Here is a 20589-nt window from a genome sequence, read left to right as displayed (position 1 = left end):
CTGTTGTTGCAGTGTTGGATCCAGAGGAGCAGCACAACGTCACCCAGCTTCTGGTCTACCTGCTCCCAGCATGCAACAGTGATACTCTCCATCGTCTCCTGGAGTTCCTGTCCACTGTGGCTGACCACGCCCACGACCGACTGGACAAGGATGGACAAGAGGTGAACTCTCACCTTGGGCTGACTTCGATTTTATACTCAAATCTGATTTGTTACATTTTGTCCATATGGGACAATTAGTCGGGGCTTCACGGTGGCAGAGGGGTTAGTGCGTCTGCCTCACAATACGAAGGTCTTGCAGTCCTGGGTTCAAATCCAGGCTCGGGATCTTTCTGTGTGGAGTTTGCATGTTCTCCCCGTGAATGCGTGGGTTCCCTCCGGGTACTCCGGCTTCCTCCCACCTCCAAAGACATGCACCTGGAGATAGGCCCCTCCCACCTCCAAAGACATGCACCTGGAGATAGACCCCTCCCGCCTCCAAAGACATGCACCTGGGGATAGGCCCCTCCCACCTCCAAAGACATGCACCTGGGGATAGGTTGATTGGCAACACTAAATGGTCCCTAGTGTGTGAATGTGAGTGTGAATGTTGTCTGTCTATCTGTGTTCGCCCTGCGATGAGGTGGCGACTTGTCCAGGGTGTACCCCGCCTTCCGCCCGATTGTAGCTGAGATAGGCGCCAGCGCCCCCCGCGACCCCAAAAGGGAATAAGCGGTAGAAAATGGATGGGACAATTAGTCAAATCTATGGCGTAATAAACACAAGGTTATATTATATACCAGACTTGGGCAATTATTTTGACTCGGAGGCCACATTTAGAGAAAAAAAATGTGTCTGGGGGGCTGGTAATTTATTTTTAGTAACACTAATACAAAACCTCACAATAATGTCTGGTTGAATGCTAATAGTGGCGGTCCACTCCCTGTAGGATCAGTGTCAGAGCTTGGTCCGCATTGCCGGCGGTAAGTCGGACACGTTTCCAGTGAGGGTTGGACTCCGCCAAGGCTGTCCTTTGTCACCCATTCTGTTCATAACTTTTATGGACAGAATTTTTAGGCGCAGTCAAGGCGTTGAGGGGTTCCGGTTTGGTGGCTGCAGGATTAGGTCTCTGCTTTTTGGAGATGATGTGGTCCTGATGGCTTCATCTGGCCAGGATTTTCAGCTCTCACTGGATCGGTTTGTGAAGCGACCGGAATGAGAATCAGCACCTCCAAGTCCGAGTCCATGGTTCTCGCCCGGAGAAGGGTGGAATGCCATCTCCGGGTTGGGAAGTGGAGGAGTTCAAGTACCTAAGAGTCTTGTTCACGAGTGAGGGAAGAGTGGATTGTGAGATCGACAGGCGGATCGGTGCGGCGTCTTCAGTAATGCGGACGTTGTACCGATCCGTTGTGGTGAAGAAGGAGCTGAGCCGGAAGGCAAAGCTCTCAATTTACCGGTCGATCTACGTTCCCATTCTCACCTATGGTCATGAGCTTTGGGTCATGACCGAAAGGACAAGATCACGGGTACAAGCGGCCGAAATGAGTTTCCTCCGTTGTGTGGCGGGTCTCTCCCTTAGAGATAGGGTGAGAAGCTCTGCCATCCGGGAGGAACTCAAAGTAAAGCCGCTGCTCCTTTGATTGATTGATTGATTGATACTTTTATTAGTAGATTGCACAGTACAGTACATATTCCGTACAATTGACCACTAAATGGTAACACCCGAATAAGTTTTTCAACTTGTTTAAGTCGGGGTCCACGTTAATCAATTCATGGAGAGGAGCCAGATGAGGTGGTTCGGGCATCTGGTCAGGATGCCACCCGAACGCCTCCCGAGGGAGGTGTTTAGGGCACGTCCAACCGGTAGGAGGCCACGGGGAAGACCCAGGACACGTTGGGAAGACTATGTCTCCCGGCTGGCCTGGGAACCCCTCGGGATCCCTTGGGAAGAGCTAGGTTTCCCTGCTTAGGTTGTTGCCCCCATGACCCGACCTCGGATAAGCGGAAGATGATGGATGGATGGATGCTAAAAACGTTAGGGAATTTCACATTTTTCTATGAACGATAAAACACTGAATACTAACAAAATATGAAGGTCACACCCCCTTTCCATCGACATAGTTTACAATCAAGTGAAACGCAACAAAAAATGCAACAAACAGTGAGATATGAACACGAAGGGTACAAAATAAACCTCACCTACAATCTGATACATCTGATATATCACTAAGCTTTAGAACTTTGTTGGGAAAATCTCCTTCTGCTGTCTGTGGAAACACTTCCCGCCCACACTGCTTGGTGCCTCGTCTGAGCTGCTGTCACGTAGATTATCAATCAATCAATCAATGTTTATTTATATAGCCCTCAATCACAAATGTCTCAAAGGACTGTACAAACCACTACGACTACGACATCCTCGGAAGAACCCCCATACCATAGTAACTAATTATATGACCATAGTAACTAATTAGATTACAGTAGTAACTAATTAGATTACAGTAGTAACTAATTAGATTACCACAGTAACTTGTATATTACTCAAAAGCACAGATTCCAACCATTGAATGACTTAGTATCGTTGAAAACTTACGGTCATTAGAAAACATGAGTGCACATCACAATGGCAGCATCTTAAACATCTAAAACAATTATTTGGGAATGTCCGGCAGGCCAGATTGAAAAACTTAACGGGCCGCATGTGGCCCCCGGGCCTTAATTTACCCAGGTCTGACCTGTACGGTAAATCTTCCAAAGTTAATTAGAAATACTTTTCGAATACAGTCTTTCCTTAAAGTGAACAAAGCAATATCGTATTTGAGACTTTTTGCAAAAAAAGGCTAACATACTTTAACAAAAAGGTTTGATTTTTACTTTGTCTTATATAACAAAAATAAATATCAACACTCAGCAGAAATTGTTTTTTTTAAATCCCACACCTGTACCGGAAATTACTTTTTGTAGACGAGACCGTTGACTGGTTCGAAGGAAAACAAAGTGTGGTGTCGGATCTTGCGTTTGTATACAAAAACATACTTATCCATGATCATCTGGTCTTTCTGACGTTGGATACAACAACACAATGTTTTTATTTCTTCCCTCTAAGCCAGTTTGAGGTTTCGTCTCTAGAGCCATAGGTTCCCTACCCCTGGTTTAAGCATTAGACCCCTTTTTACCTGCACCCTGCCTCCCGCTGTTTCCCACATCTACTAAGCAATTAGCTACCGACTGCCACCTACTGATACGGAAGAGTATTACACGGTTACTCGGCATAGCTCGGTTGGTAGAGTGGCCGTGCTAGCAACTTCAGGGTTCCAGGTTCGATTCCCGCTTCCGCCATCGTAGTCACTGCCGTTGTGTCTTTGGGCAAGACACTTTACCCACCTGCCCCCAGTACTACCCACACTGGGTTAAATGTAACTTAGATATTGGGTGTCACTTTGTAAAGCGCTTTGAGTCACTACAGAAAAGCGCTATATAAATACAATTATCTGAGAGGCATATGTAGTCATCAAAAGAGCCACATCTGGCTCTGGAGCCATAGGTTCCCTACCCCTGCTCTACATCTTAAACATCTAAAACAATTATTTGGGAATGTCAGGCAGGCCAGGTTGAAAACCTTAACGGGCCGCATGTGGCCCCCGGGCCTTAATTTGCCCAGGTCTGACCTGTACGGTAAATCGTCCAAAGTTAATTAGAAATAATTAAAAATACTTTTCGAATACAGTCTTTCCTTAAAGTGAACAAAGCAATATCGTATTTGAGACTTTTTGCACCTAAAAAAGGCTAAAATACTTTAATAAACAAAAAGTTTAGTTTTTTACTTTGTCTTATATAACAAAAATAAATCACACTCAGCAGAAACGTTTTTTTAATAATCCGACATTTGTACCAGAAATTGCTTTTTGTAGACGAGACCATTGACTGGTTCGAAGGAAAACAAAGAGTGTTGTGTCGTATCTTGTGTTTGTATACGAAAACATACTTATCCATGATCATCTGGTCTTTCTGACGTTGGATACAACAACACAATGTTTTTATTTCTTCCCTCCAAGCCAGTTTGAGGTTTCGTCTTTAATTAATAACTTTCCGTTACCGTAATGTAATAATGTATGTTTTAAGTCTTTTTTTTCGGCTTAAAGATGGTCTTTAAAACATAATTTATGCAAAATTTCTCTTAAAAGAACCACCTGTCAGATTGTGTTGGTGACGAACCCCAAGATGCAGAGAAGTAGGCAGGCATTTGGTAAGAAAACATGATTTAATTAAACACTAAAACAAGAACAAACCAAAAGGGTACCGACAAAAGGCGCGCACAAGGCGGATAACAAACTTGGCTAAGAACAAAAACACTTACTGGCATGAGCAGAGTGAACAGAACTAGACAAAGCTACAAGCGACAAGACCGGTAGTGGTGACATTGACACGACACGGCACGACAATAATCCAGCCCTGACTGGAGGACAAAGCAGTTAAAAATAGGAGCGGGCTGATTGACACCAGGTGTGGCCAGGTGCCAATCAGCCGCAGCTGAGGGGAAAAACAAGAAACAGACAAAATAATCACCATAAATGATTCCCGGGTGCGGCACCGATGCTGCCCACTGCTCCCCTCACCTCCCAGGGGGTGATCAAGGGTGATAAGTCAAATGCAGAGAATAATTTCCCCACATCTAGTATGTGTGTGACAATCATTGGTACTTTAACTTTAAAATAAGAGCGCTGACAGGAAATAAAGACACATGCATAGGAAAAACTAAGACATAGACCAAACTGTCAGGGACAAGCCTGACACCACCATTAAAAGTTATGCAGGCCTCAAGGAGGAAAAAAATCAAAGTACGACCCCTTTAAAATGACGTTCAAATAAACTAATCATTGTCTTGTTTTTCCAATTCCCATTCATGAAAAGGAAATTCAACGACCAAAACATACACTGAGTAAAATGGATACTTAAGTGATGGCTAGAGCTGAGAAGACATCAAACTTGACTAAATAGAGTAAGTAAAAGTAACCACCATTACAGGTTATGCAGACCTCAAGGAGGAAAAAAATCTAAATAAGACCGCTTTAAAATAACGTTCAAATAAACTAATCATTGTCTTGTTTTTCCAATTTCCATTCATGAAAAGGAAATTCAACGACCAAAACATACACTGAGTACAATGGATACTTTAGTGATGGCTAGAGCTGAGAAGACATCAAACTTGACTAAATAGAGGAAGTCAAAGTAACCACCATTATAGGTTATGCAGACCTCAAGGAGGAAAAAAATCTAAATAAAACCGCTTTAAAATGACGTTCAAATAAACTAATCATTGTCTTGTTTTTCCAATTTCCATTCATGAAAAGGAAATTCAACGACCAAAACATACACTGAGTACAATGGATACTTTAGTGATGGCTAGTGAAGTGAATTATATTTATATAGCGCTTTTCTCTAGTGACTCAAAGCGCTTTACATAGTGAAACCCAATATCTAAGTTACATTTAAACCAGTGTGGGTGGCACTGGGAGCAGGTGGGTAAAGTGTCTTGCCCAAGGACACAACGGCAGTTACTAGGATGGCAGAAGCGGGAATCGAACCTGCAACCCTCAAGTTGCTGGCACGGCCGCTCTACCAACCGAGCTATGCCGCCCCTAGCTATGGCTAGAGCTGAGAAGACATCAAACTTGACTAAATAGAGGAAGTAAAAGTAACAAAGTTGATGTGGTTTTAATGTCAGACATCGGACTCCGAGGTTGATAGTTTGATCGGACTCGTCCAAATCGGAATCGGCGAAACTGTGACTATTTGAAGACAGCCCTCCCAAGCTGTCGCCCCATCAGAGACAGGAATGTTTTGTGCCTTTTTTGAGGTACAAAGTGGCTTTCCATGTCTTATTTAGGTTGGAAAGGAAAAGGGGAACAATGAGTCTTGGAACATGGCATGGTTATTGTGCCATTGGACAATCAATCATCTGAACCAGCTGGTTCTGTCATAGCAAGCTACACAACTCAAGCCAGACGGCCCCAACCATGTTTTTCTTCCTCATTGCAGATCACAGGGAACAAGATGACCTCCTTGAACCTCGCCACCATCTTTGGTCCCAACCTCCTCCATAAACTCAAATCCTCCGACAAGGAGTTCAGCGTCCAAAGCTCTGCCAGAGCCGAGGAAAGCACGGCCGTCATCGCCGCGCTCCAGAGGATGATCGCCAGCTACCAGACACTCTTCATGGTCAGTCAGCTGATGGACTTTCACATTTTTGTGTAGACAGAAACAGACGTGTCTTGTCAGTGAGTCATCCGTGCCAGTTCTTTGACCAAAACATCGAGAAACCTTCACCCCCCCGCCCCAGACAATTGAACGCCTTCTTTCCGAAATAAAAAACAGGCATGAAAGATTTCGTGCGGAGTCAGAAGAGGTCACAATTCTGCACGGATTAACTTCTTCTTCTTCGCTTGCTTTGTTCCCGTCTCTTCTCGGGATTCTCCAACGGTGCAGACAGGCAGCTCGGGTCATTTTAGGTCCAAAACTTTAAACTAATGTTTTGTAATCTGCCACTGCCACTCCCCTCAGGCTTACATTCCTACAGTAAGCCAATTAATCACACCAGACTTCTTCGTGTCTTGGTAAAAAAGTTAGGGTTTATTGTTTATTTGAAAAAATGGGAGATGACATCTGTAAGTCTGAATTTATTACAGATCTGGCAACAAAGCAGGAAATGAAGACCAATATTGACCTGCCTTAATTGGCCCCTTGAGCAGGGTGAGTCGCTTTATTCAATTAATTAATCCACATTCCTTTTTGTTTAGGTTCCGGCTGACTTGCAAAATGAGGTGTTGATGAGTCTCCTGGAGACGGATCCCGACGTGGTGGACTACCTCCTGAGGCGAAAAGCATCCCAGTGAGTTATAGACAGAACGCAAGATTCTTTAATCCTCCCGTTTGAAGCTCTCTTTCTTAACCAAGTTTTGGTTTCCCTTGCAGGAGTCCTGATCTACACCAGTCCGAGGATCCCTTCACTCTGAGCGAGCAGCACTCCTCCAGCGATTCCAACAAAGTGTCTAGCGGGGAGGTGTCCCCCTATGACAACAACTCCCCCATCCTGAGCGAACGAAGAGGGGAGGCAGGAAAGCCGGGAGGCGCCCTGACGGGTTGGGGTAGGGAGTCTGGAGGCGACAGCTGGGCGGCACCAGGTGAGCGGAAAAGTGACACCAAAGTAGGGTGGTCAAAAGTATTGATACTTACAAACATGCGAAAAGTATATCGATAACAAGTACCGAGAATATACAACACTTTTTCCCCGTCGAGCCGCATCAATCCTCAGCGTCTTTAGAAAAATATTTTTACCGTATTTTTCGGACTATAAGGCACACTTTAAATCCTTTGATTTTCTCAAAAATCGACAGTTTGGCTTATAACCCGATGCGCGTAATGTACGGAATAATACTGGCTGTGCTTACCGACCTTGAAGCTGTTTTGTTTGGTCCATGGTGTACTGATTGGGGAGGTTTAGCTCGGTTGGTAGCAACTTGAGGGTTGCAGGTTCGATTCCCGCTTCCGTCATCCTAGTCACTGCCGTTGTGTCCTTGGGCAAGACACTTGACCCACGTGCTCCCAGTGCCACCCACACTGGTTTGAATGTAACTTAGATATTGGGTTTCACTATGTAAAGCGCTTTGAGTCACTAGAGAAAAAGCGCTATGTAAATATAATTCACCCCACTTCACTGATAAGTGTGACCAGCAGATGGCCGTCACTCATTAGAGACATGTGTAGACTGCAAGATGACGCCAGTAAACAACACTAAAATGTAAATGTTCCATGGAGAATATAGTGTAAACCAGGGGTGCCCACACTTTTTCTGCAGGCGAGCTACTTTTCAACTGACCAACTCGAGGGGATCTACCTCATTTATATATATCATTTATATTTATTTATTTATGAAAGAGACATTTTTGTAAACAAGTTAAATGTGTTTAATGATAATACAAGCATGTGTAACACATATAGATGACTTTCTTTCACGAAGACAAGAATATAAGTTGGTGTATTACCTGATTCTGATGACTTGCATTGATTGGAATCAGACAGTAATGATGATAACGCCCACATTTTCAAATGGAGGAGAAAAAAGTTGTCCTTTCTGTACAATACCACATGAAAGTGGTTGGTTTTTGGCATCTAATTCATCCAGCTTCCATACACTTTACAAGAAAAACATTGGCGGCAAATTCCGTAGCTTGCTTGATTGACATTCACGGCACCCGAGGGTCTTGTGAGATGACGCTGGCTGCTGCCGGTTCATTATTATGAAAATATGACCGAGAGGAAGGCGAGAAACACTTTTTATTTCAACAGACTCTCGCGCCGTACCTCCCGTCAAAACTCGAAAGGCCGACTGCACATTTCCTATCTTCACAATAAAAGCCCTGCTTCATGCTGCCTGCGCTAACAAAATAAGAGTCTCGGAAAGCTGGCGTGCACAAGTGATGTGCACGCCAGCTTTCTGAGGGATCGCTTGTGCACGCCAGTTTTCCGAGACTCTGTATTAGTTAGCGCAGGCAGCATGAAGCAGGGCTTTTATTGTGAAGATAGGAAATGTGCAGTCGGCCTTTAGAGTTTTGACGGAAGGTACGCGCGAGAGTCTGTTGAAATAAAAAGTGTTTCCCGCCTTCCTCTCGGTCATATTTTCATAATAATGATCTTGCAGCAGCCAGCGTCATCTCACAAGACCCTCCGGTACCAGTGAATGTCATTTAAGTGACGTCTTGGTGAAGATCACTAATTTTTAGGTCTATTTTTTTTAAAAGCCTGGCTCGAAATCGGACTGACACACCCCCCGCGGTCGACTGGTAGCTCGCGATCGACGTAATGGGCACCCCTGGGTAAACCAGAGAGGGGGGGTGTGTGCCCACATATGCGGTCCAAGGTGTTCTCATAGTCATCATTGTCACCGACGTCCCACTGGGTGTGAGTTTTCCTTGCCCTTATGTGGGCCTACCGAGGATGTCGTAGTGGTTTGTGTTGTGGTTTGTGCAGCCCTTTGAGACACTAGTGATTTAGGGCTATATAATTAATCATTGATTGATTGATGTGTTATAGTTATTTGAATAACTCTTACCAGAATATGTTAGGTTAACATAGCAGGCACCTTCTCAGTTGGTTATTAATGCCCCATATAACGTACACTATTCTTTTTTTATTTTAAATTGCCTTTCAAATGTCTATTCCTTGTGTTGGGTTTTATCAAATACATTTCCCCAAAAATGCGACTTATACTCCAGTGCAACTTACATATGTTTTTTTTTTTCTTTATTATGCATTTTCGGCAGGTGCGACTTATACTCCGGCGCGACTTATACTCCGAAATAAACGGTACTGGACACTTTGAAACAGTTTTAAATAGGGATGCACCGAAATGAAAATTTGTGGCCGAAGCCGAAGCCCAATAAAATTTAAACGCTTGGCCGAATACCGAATAATGAATGCAGTTTTTCACAATTTTTTTTATATTGCATAAATAACCTAGAATAAATATTTCGACATGTTTTTCAAATAAAGTATTTTTTTATTGAATATTGACATTTTTTTTAATATTCCAGTAGCCTTTGCTTTTCAAAAAAAGCACAAAGTTTTTCATTTATATTAGGCCTTCAAACAAAACATGCATTCCCCCCAAAAAATAAAGTGCATTAAAGTGGATAAACCCACAACAAATGAATTATTGTCCTTTTAGCAAAAGTCTGCTTAGCCACAGTAGATATGCTAATAATGTAAACAGAAGGCTCCAGTAAATCTCAATTAAGTGTGTGCTTGTAACCTCATACACTTATACAGGTAGCCTACACAACAGGCTAATAATGTAAACAGAGGCCCCACTAAATCTCAATAAGTGTGTGCTTGTAACCTCATACACTTATACAGGTACACAACATATCCCAACGTCACTGCGTCAAAAAATTGCGTCACGCCACTATTCGGCCTTGTTTTTAACTCAATCCACCGAAGGCCGAAGTGGCTTTTTTTGCCATATTCGGCCGAATATATTCGGTTACCGATTAATCGGTGCATCCCTAGTTTTAAATAAAGTAGAGCATTTAAAAGTACTAGGGTTCAGTTTTTTTTAATCGTGGTATCAAATAAGTGTCAAAACCCGTTGAAAATGAACAGGTGTCAGTATCGACTACTGCAATTCTGGTATCGTAACAAGCCTGCACCAAAGTATAACTTGCTTTCAATGCTGGGGTAGCCATGTCCATCATTGGACCTTGTCTCTTCTTTGCTTCCTTTAGACAGTATATCGGAGGAGCATGCTAACATTTGGGGAACATGGCACACGACTCTGAAACCAACACTCCAAGACCAAACAAACACAGGTGGGCAGGTTTAAACAAAAATGGCCTCAAAACCATGGTGCTTGTACATGCTGTGTGAGTGGGAAACGATCGTTGCAGACACACACCCACATAGACAAACAAACCCAAACAGACGAAGCAACGTGTTTGCAACGTGTTTACCCATCATTGATGGGTAAAGAAGGAGCAGAAGGAAAAGAACATTTCCCCTCTGGGGGACAAAAAAAAAGGGCTAATTGAAATGAAAGGCAGAAACTGTTACATCATGCAAAAGAGACAAGCCAGACCAGACTTGTTAAAAAAACATTTGTTTTCTGTGAAGCTAGAAACAGTTTGAAGGACCCGTTGTGTCCAGATGACCGAAATTGACCGAACGCATTCTCTTTATTTATATGCTCCTGAAAATGAACCTGGCAGTCATTTCCCATAATATCAATTAGTTTTTGAGTACTCGTTAGATAACTAACTTTATTTGGAACGTCCCCTTTCCAAAGCCAGACTCGCTATGTCTCCCCGTCTAGGTGTGACATCATCTACAGCAGTGGTCCCCAACCACCGGGCCGTGGCTCGATTGGTACCAGGCCGCAGAATAATTTTTTATTCCATCCATCCATCATCGTCCGCTTATCCGAAATCGGGTCGCGGGGGCAACAGCCAAAGCAGGGAAACCCAAACTTCCCTCTCCCCAGCCACTTCGTCTAGCTCCTCCCGGGGGATCCCGAGGCGTTCCCAGGCCAGCCGGGAGACAGTCTTCCCAACGTGTCCTGGGTCTTCCCCCGTGGCCTCCTACCGGTTGGACGTGCCCTAAACACCTCCCTAGGGAGGCGTTCAGGTGGCATCCTGACCAGATGCCCGAACCACCTCATCTGGCTCCTCTCCATGTGAAGGAGCAGCGGCTTTACTTTGAGTTCCTCCCGGATGGCAGAGCTTCTCACCCTATCTCTAAGGGAGAGACCCGCCACACGGCGGAGGAAACTCATTTGGGCCGCTTGTACCCGTGATCTTATCCTTTCGGTCATGACCCAAAGCTCATGACCATAGGTGAGGATGGGAACGTAGATCGACCGGTAAATTGAGAGCTTTGCCTTCCGGCTCAGCTCCTTCTTCACCACAACGGATCGGTACAACGTCCGCATTACTGAAGACGCCGCACCGATCCGCGTGTCGATCTCACCATCCACTCGTCCCTCACTCGTGAACAAGACTCCTAGGTACTTGAACACCTCCACTTGGGGCAGGGTCTCCTCCCCAACCCGGAGATGGCATTCCACCCTTTTCCGGGCGAGAACCATGGACTCGGACTTGGAGGTGCTGATTCTCATTCCGGTCGCTTCACATTCGGCTGCGAACCGATCCAGCGAGAGCTGAAGATCCCGGTCAGATGAAGCCATCAGGACCACATCATCTGCAAAAAGCAGAGACCTAATCCTGCGGTCACCAAACCGGAACCCCTCAACGCCTTGACTGCGCCTAGAAATTATGTCCATAAAAGTTATGAACAGAATGGGTGACAAAGGGCACCCTTGGCGGAGTCCAACCCTCACTGGAAATGTGTTTTTTATTCATTTTTATTAAATCAACATAACAAACACAATATACACTTACAATTAGTGCACTAACCACATAAACTTCCCTTTTTCATGACAAAAACGTCCCTTTTTCATGATAAAGAAGAAGAAAAAAAAAAGAATTCCATCCCACCCGGGCCGCGGGAAAAAATTATTAGGCGTTGACCGGTCCGCGGATACAAAAAGGTTGGGGACCACTGATCTACAGAACTGGAGCTTATTTCCCTGCATGGACAGTGTAGATAAAAGGCATATAAAATATTATTTGGATCACTTAATTGCATGTTTTTGTCATCTCAGCCCATGATTACATCAAAACTGATATAGTTAATATTAAGAGCAAGCAATAAATGTGAAGTATTTGCTATTTCCAGACTTTGTTTCCATAAACACCACAGCCTGTTTCCTCGTGCTCTTTCAGCACTTCCTCAAGTATTTTTGAGCAAAACATCAGTTGAAGAGGACACAAATAGAATACCAGCTGCTTACTTCCTTTTTTTTTACTTGTTTTTGAGCACCGGTTCTGCCCTGCTTTCTGTGTCTTTCTACAAGTTTTGACTCAGTCTCTCTCCCCTCAATGTTGCTCCTGATTTTTTAGGATTGCAGTAAGCTTGAGTCTTCTGGCAAAAAAAAAAATACCCTCCAAACTACTTGCATAAACCTTTTGCACATGTCAACTTGACTGAGGAGGTCCATACTTTCTTCATATTGTCATCATTTGGAAATGTATTCAGGCTGACTACCGTATTTTTCGGATTATAAATCGCAGTATTTTTCATAGTTTGGCCGGGGGGTGCGACTAATACTCCGGAGCGACTTATGTGTGAAATTACCGTAAAATATTAAATAATATTTTTTATTTAATTCGCGGATGAGACGAAGAAAATGTCTGCAATCGTCACACACACGTCAACCAATAAGAATTCGGCAGGGGAGGGTCATGGCAGAAGTGCATTGTGGGTCATTGGATGCTAACTGCTATATGCTACTGCCGTAGCTATTAAAATTGATCATTTCATCATAGGCGGTAACTTATAAAAACTGAGAAGGGCTGAACAAAAATGGCACCGAAAAGGAAATCATGTACTGCAGATTACAAGCTGGACGTAGTGAAATATGCAGCAGAAAACGACAAGAGCGACATTGAGGAAGATTTCATGGGATTTATGGATTAGGAGTGAGAGATAGTTTGGTAAAGGTATAGCATGTTCTATATGTTATAGTTATTTAAATGACTCTTACCATAATATGTTAGGTTAACATACCAGGCACCTTCTCAGTTGGTTATTAAGGTCCCAAAAGCAACTTACATGGCACAGTTTTGTCACTGCCACAATCAGGAAGAAAACGCAAGCTATCACCTGCTGCTGAGAAAAAAATTGGTCCGGATGATCAAGACTCAACCGAAAACCACCAAAAAGTACACTTATTCAGCCTGTTGTTCACTATTCTTTATTCATTTTAAATTGCCTTTCAAATGTCTATTCTTGCTGTTGGATTTTATCAAATAAATTTCCCCCAAAAATGCAGAAAAGGACAAGAGGAAGCGCCGCATACCTTTGAAGTTGGCAGAGTTGTTTAGAAGTGACATCGAGGACGAAGATTTCATGGGATTTATGGATTAGGAGTGAGAGATAGTTTGGTAAAGGTATAGCATGTTCTATATGTTATAGTTATATGAATGACTCTTACCATAATATGTTAGGTTAACATACCAGGCACCTTCTCAGTTGGTTATTAAGGTCCCAAAAGCAACTTTTCAGACAATTGTTCGTAAGTATATATGGCATGGCACAGTTTTGTCACTGCCACGATCAGGAAGAAAACGCAAGCTATCACCTGCCGCTGAGAAAAAAATTGGTCCGGATGATCAAGACTCAACCGAAAACCACCAAAAAGTACACTTATTCAGCCTGTTGTTCACTATTCTTTATTTATTTTAAATTGCCTTTCAAATGTCTATTCTTGCTGTTGGATTTTATCAAATAAATTTCCCCCAAAAATGCAGAAAAGGACAAGAGGAAGCGCCGCATACCTTTGAAGTTGGCAGAGTTGTTTAGAAGTGACATCGAGGAAGAAGATTTCATGGGATTTATGGATTAGGAGTGACAGATAGTTTGGTAAAGGTATAGCATGTTCTATATGTTATAGTTATTTAAATGACTCTTACCATAATATGTTAGGTTAACATACCAGGCACCTTCTCAGTTGGTTATTAAGGTCCCAAAAGCAACTTTGCAGACAATTGTTCGTAAGTATATATGGCATGGCACAGTTTTGTCACTGCCACGATCAGGAAGAAAACGCAAGCTATAACCTGCCGCTGAGAAAAAAATTGGTCCGGATGATCAAGACTCAACCGAAAACCACCAAAAAGTACACTTATTCAGCCTGTTGTTCACTATTCTTTATTCATTTTAAATTGCCTTTCAAATGTCTATTCTTGGTGTTGGATTTTATCAAATAAATTTCCCCCAAAATGCAGAAAAGGACAAGAGGAAGCGCCGCATACCTTTGGAGTTGGCAGAGTTGTTTAGAAGCGACATCGAGGAAGAAGATTTCATGGGATTTATGGATTAGGAGTGACAGATAGTTTGGTAAAGGTATAGCATGTTCTATATGTTATAGTTATTTAAATGACTCTTACCATAATATGTTAGGTTAACATACCAGGCACCTTCTCAGTTGGTTATTAAGGTCCCAAAAGCAACTTTGCAGACAATTGTTCGTAAGTATATATGGCATGGCACAGTTTTGTCACTGCCACGATCAGGAAGAAAACGCAAGCTATCACCTGCTGCTGAGAAAAAAATTGGTCCGGATGATCAAGACTCAACCGAAAACCACCAAAAGGTACACTTATTCAGCCTGTTGTTCACTATTCTTTATTTATTTTAAATTGCCTTTCAAATGTCTATTCTTGGTGTTGGGTTTTATCAAATAAATTTCCCCCAAAAATGCGACATATTCCTTCTTTATTATGCATTTTCGGCCGGTGCGATTTATAGTCCGGAGTGATTTATAATCCGAAAAATACGGTACTTCTTGAGGTCGTCTTGCTACAACCTGCAACAAAGCATCCGACAGACATTTTTGCTAATTCCTGATATTTTTCTGGACAGAGATATAACATTATTCTAGATGAAGATGCTACCAAAACACAAACTACACAATACCAAACTGCCTCCATTCTTCTGTAGGTGATGCTGATGCTGGCCCGCCCATGTTTTGGAACTAAAAGTGGGTGTTCCAAAATGTACTGAAACTTGTTAGAAGTCTAAAATATCTATTTTGTGGAGAATATTCCCTGTAAACATCCATTTTAAGGTCAAGAACTATGAAATAAGTGCCAAAGTTGTTCCCGTTAGAGGGGCCTTTAAAGCTAAAAAAAAACACTTAAGAGTGCAAATCTCTGCCAGGTCTTATCTCCCAAATCATAAAAAGATCCTGAATCCAGATGGTTATCCAGATCAGCCCCAAAACGTAACCACTTTTCCCACTTCTGACTATTCCTGAATTGAAGACGAAATTCTACTCATAACTTTATAAGCTATCTTCAGTGTAATGAAAGAAATAGTCAAGCCTGGTTTCAGTCATCCACTGTCTTTGTCTCTGTGGGTGGAGGCTGGCTAGCACACACACACACACAAAGTTGAAACTCCGAACATACCGTATTTCCTTGAATTGCCGCCTGGGCGCTAATTAATTTAAAACCTCTTCTCACTTCCGCGCTTACCAAAAGGCATGTGGTAAAGGTAAGCATGCGCTAACTATTTTAAAACCTCTTCTCACTCCGGCACTTACCAAAGGCATGCAGTAAAAGTCTGAATGTGATGTAAAGATACCATCATTTAATAAAAAATAAAAAATTAAAGTTATTATGGTCTTACCTTTACTTATAAATTAAGTCCATGTGCAGCCCCTTCTGATCAAAAGCATTGATAACTTTTTTATAGAAGTCTTCCTTATCTTTCTTCAGTTTTAAAAGTCTCTGTCTCGATGGAGATCTTCCTTTATTACCTCCTGCTTCGATTAAAAGTCCAGTTCAGAAAACTGCTATCAGACCGCTGCTATCAGTTAGCTCGGCTCCTCAAGTACGGGCGACGACAGAATTATCCCCGGACAACTCCCCCTCCCGTTCTGCTCCGTGGGTGATCTCTTTATCCCACCGCTGCCACCATGAAGTGTTATTGTATAAATAATACACTGGGTATTTAGGACCGGAACATGCTTTTTTTCAGCCCGGTTGTTTACACAGCCAGCATAGGAGTGTTACATCCTAAAATGTCTCTCCCAGCACATATCACGTCACTCATTGTCACTTCTTCTGCAGCCGAGTAGTCACTGAAGGATCACTAGCGCCCTCTACCACCAGGAGGCGGGAGTCATTTAATAACTCATATTTGACACACGCAGCTATGGTATAGTAATAAAACATAGCTGCTTACTGGTTTTTTTTTAGCATATTCAATAGCTTGGACCTTAAATCCTACTGAATAGCTCTTAATCTTCTTCCCTATATGCGATTTCTAATTATTGAAATCAGCCTCCTCCATTTTGAAAATAATGACAGGTGAAGTGTCACTCGGCGGTTTAGCTCGGTTGGTAGAGTGGCCGTGCCAGCAACTTGAGGGTTGCAGGTTCGATCGCTGCTCACTCTTGCTGCTTGTTGTCACTTCTTCTGCAGCCGAGTAGTCGCTGAAGGATCACTAGCGCCCTCTACCACCAGGAGGCGGGAGTCATTTAATGACTCATATTTGACACACGCAGCTATGGTATAGTAATAAAACATACCTGCTTGCTAGTTTTTTTTTTAGCATATTCAATAGCTTGGACCTTAAATCCTACTGAATAGCTCTTAATCTTCTTCCCTTTATGCGATTTCTAATGATTGAAATCCGTCTCCTCCATTTTGAAAATGATGACAGGTGAAGTGTCACTCGTGACGTGACGAGTTTGACCCGGTGGTAACACTAAGCATGGGCTAATTATTTTGCGAAGCGAGTTTGACCCGTCAGTAATTCAAGGAAAGACGGTAAACGTAGGATTACATTGTAGAAATAATCTGGATCAGCCCCTAAATCTCATTACTTTGACTTATTTTGTACATTTCTGTAAAGGTGATACAAACCTGACAATAACTTTTCGATCTGTGTATATTGAAGTCACACTAACTTTTAACTACATTTACGTGACAATATTTTAATTGACTTCACTGACATTGCAGATGTTTTGTCACTAGGATCCCATGGCAACGTGTCAGAAGGAAGCTCCCGCAGCTCACAGGATGGACTTGACGGCGACGGCAGACACCCGCCAATGGCACAAACCACCAGAACAGCGCCTTGCGTTGCCGACTGCAGGCCCCACCCGCCGGTGACACGCATGTGCAGGAGCCCTCATGTGAACCCAAGGCGGCCGCACCGGGAGTTTGCCGCCAACCCTGCATCGGCAACGTCGCACGTGAGCCAAACGGAGCTGGTCCAGTACGGTCATGGGGCAAAAGTCAGGGCGAACGCTAACGAGATGGGCTCGGCCCTCCGTTGCCCTCCCCCTTATAACGCTCATCACCGACTGGCCGCTTGTCAGAGTTCACCCCAGCTGGCGGCGCCTCAGCAGCAACCTCCGCAATACAGAAAGCCGAGCGCGGAGCAGAAAAACTCGGAGGGGACGATGATGCCGCACAGCCCCGAGTGGCAGGACTGGCAGAGGGACCGCTGGCAAATCTGGCAGCTGCTATCTTCAGACAACGCGGACACCTTGCCCGAAACGCTGGTGTGACATCATGTCCTGCTTCCTGCCAGATTCGATCCACGCGTGACAATCATACAGCAGGGCCAAAAAGTATTTAGTCAGCCACTGATTGTGCAAGTTCTCCCACTTAAAATGATGACAGAGGTCTGTCATTTTCATCATAGGTACACTTCAGAATGTGAAAGAAAAATCCAGGAATTCACATTGTAGGAATTTGTAAATGATGGTGGAAAATAAGTATTTGGTCAACCATTCAAAGCTCTCACTGATGGAAGGAGGTTTTGGCTCAAAATCTCACGATACATGGCCCCATTCATTCTTTCCTTAACACGGATCAATCGTCCTGTCCCCTTAGCAGAAAAACAGCCCCAAAGCATGATGTTTCCACCCCCATGCTTCACAGTAGGTATGGTGTTCTTGGGATGCAACTCAGTATTCTTCTTCCTCCAAACATGACAAGTTGAGTTTATACCAAAATGGAAATATTCTATATTCTCAATGAAATATCAAAGTTTTAGTGTTACTTGCTGATGGGTATTTGCTGGCATCGTTTAATGAACATGCGTCAACTTGCAGTCTACTCATATGTATCTCTAATGTTTGACTGCCATCTACCGATCACACTTATTACACCATGTTCCAAATAAAATTGCTTCGAGGTCGGTCAGCACAACCAAAATAAATATGTACATTAGGGTTTTATGTGCAACTTATAGTCCGAAAATTACGGTAGCATACATTGCGGTCAGGTTTGGCCAATTTTTGGTGAGCCGAGTGATGTCCCAATCTGATATTGACATCCAATATTAGAAAAAACATGTTTTCATTATATTGACTTGCATTTAAAATCTCCGATACAAGCAGTTCTACAGCGTGTTTACTCGTGCAAACATCCAAATGTCCTCCAATAAGCACAAGTTGGTATTTTCTTGCATTCTACGGAATTACAAAAAGGTAAACATGACGAGTTAAGATTATACCAAAATGGAAATATTCTATATTCTCAATGAAATATCAAAGTTTTTAGTGTTGCTTGCTGATGGGTATTTGCTGGCATCGTTTAATGAACATGCGTCAACTTGCAGTCTACTCATATGTATCTCTAATGTTTGACTGCCATCTACCGATCACACTTATCATTACACCATGTTCCAAATAAAATTGCTTCGAGGTCGGTCAGCACAACCAAAATAAATATGTACATTAGGGTTTTATGTGCAACTTATAGTCCGAAAATTACGGTAGCATAGATTGCGGTCAGGTTTGGCCAATTTTTGTTGCGCTGAGTGATGTCCCAATCTGACATTGACATCCAATATTAGAAAAAACATGTTTTTACTATATTGACTTGCATTCTACTCATATGTAGCTGTAATGTTTGACTGCCATCTACCGATCACACTTATTACACCATATTCCAAATAAAATTGCTTCGAGGTCGGTCAGCACAACCAAAATAAATATGTACATTAGGGTTTTATGTGCAACTTATCGTCCTAAAATTACGGTAGCATAGATTGCGGTCAGGTTTGGCCAATTTTTGTTGAGCTGAGTGATGTCCCAATCTGATATTGACATCCAATATTACAAAAAACATGTTTTTATTATATTGACTTGCATTTAAAATCTCCGATACAAGCAGTTCTACAGCGTGTTTACTCGTGCAAACATCCAAATGTCCTCCAATAAGCACAAGTTGGTATTTTCTTGCATTTTACGGAAGTCAATTACAAAAAGGTAAACATGACGAGTTGAGTTTATACCAAAATGGAAATATTCTATATTCTCAATGAAATATCAAAGTTTTTAGTGTTGCTTGCTGATGGGTATTTGCTGGCATCGTTTAATGAACATGCGTCAACTTGCAGTCTACTCATACGTAGCTGTAATGTTTGACTGCCATCTACCGATCACACTTATCATTACACCGTGTTCCAAATAAAATTGCTTCGAGGTCGGTCAGCACAACCAAAATAAATATGTACATTAGGGTTTTATGTGCAACTTATAGTCCGAAAATTACGGTAGCATAGATTGCGGTCAGGTATGGCCAATTTTTGGTGAGCTGAGTGATGTCCCAATCTGATATTGACATCCAATATTAGAAAAAACATGTTTTTATTATATTGACTTGCCTTTAAAATCTCAGATACAAGCAGTTCTAGAGCGTGTTTACTCGTGCAAACATCCAAATGTCCTCCGATAAGCACAAGTTGGTATTTTCTTGCATTTTACGGAAGTCAATTACAAAAAGGTAAACATGACGAGTTGAGTTTATACCAAAATGGATACATGGATGATACAGCAGAGGATTGGGAGAATTTCATGTGGTCGGATGAAACCAAAATAGAACTTTTTGGTATAAACAACTCGTCGTGTTTGGAGGAAGAAGAATACTGAGTTGCATCCCAAGTACACCATACCTACTGTGAAGCATGGGGGCGGAAACATCATGCTTTGGGGCTGTTTTTCTGCTAAGGGGACAGGACGATTGATTCTGGTTAAGGAAAGAATGAATGGGGCCATGTATCGTGAGATTTTGAGCCAAAACCTCCTTCCATCATTGATAGCTTTGAATGGTTGACCAAATACTTATTTTAAACCATAATTTACAAATTCCTGGATTTTTTTTTTCCACATTCTGTCTCTCACAGTTGAAGTGTACCTATGATGAAAATGACAGACCTCTGTCATCATTTGAAGTGGGAGAACTTGCACAATCGCCGGCTGACTAAATACTTTTTTGGCCCCACCGTATTTCCTTCCCGTCCATATCTGGATCTACCAGCATGTTCACGCCATGGCATTGTTGTTTACATGTTCAGCTGCTGCCTTCTATGAACATCCATGAGCCACCACTCACTTTTTTCTACGTTCGGATATTGTTTCCGCCCCACATGTCGGTTTAGGAAAAACACCCACCGGAAAATACCTCAAAAATCACCACAA

At 42.7% G+C, this 20589-nt stretch overlaps 1 protein-coding gene across 3 annotated transcripts in view; it reads left to right on the top strand.

Annotated features, from left to right (window-relative positions):
* LOC133544528 (rho GTPase-activating protein 6-like) overlaps positions 1–20035 on the top strand; it is a 194760-nt gene extending 174725 nt beyond the window's left edge. For 2 of the 3 annotated variants that reach the window (XM_061889960.1, XM_061889963.1), the window contains exons 9-14: positions 13–161; positions 6015–6194; positions 6773–6864; positions 6948–7156; positions 10256–10339; positions 17129–20035. In XM_061889960.1, coding sequence (XP_061745944.1) covers positions 13–161; positions 6015–6194; positions 6773–6864; positions 6948–7156; positions 10256–10339; positions 17129–17667 — 1253 coding nt within the window. In that variant the 3' untranslated portion in view covers positions 17668–20035. The remainder of the gene's footprint in view (positions 1–12; positions 162–6014; positions 6195–6772; positions 6865–6947; positions 7157–10255; positions 10340–17128) is intronic. The other variant, XM_061889961.1, reaches the window with a different exon arrangement.
* The last annotated feature ends 554 nt before the right edge of the window (positions 20036–20589 follow it).

This window comes from Nerophis ophidion, linkage group LG27 (genome assembly GCF_033978795.1).
Source record: "Nerophis ophidion isolate RoL-2023_Sa linkage group LG27, RoL_Noph_v1.0, whole genome shotgun sequence".
NCBI classification, from domain to species: Eukaryota; Metazoa; Chordata; class Actinopteri; order Syngnathiformes; family Syngnathidae; genus Nerophis; species Nerophis ophidion.
Note: the sequence above shows the minus strand (reverse complement) of the source record. Positions and strands in the feature narration are given on the sequence as shown.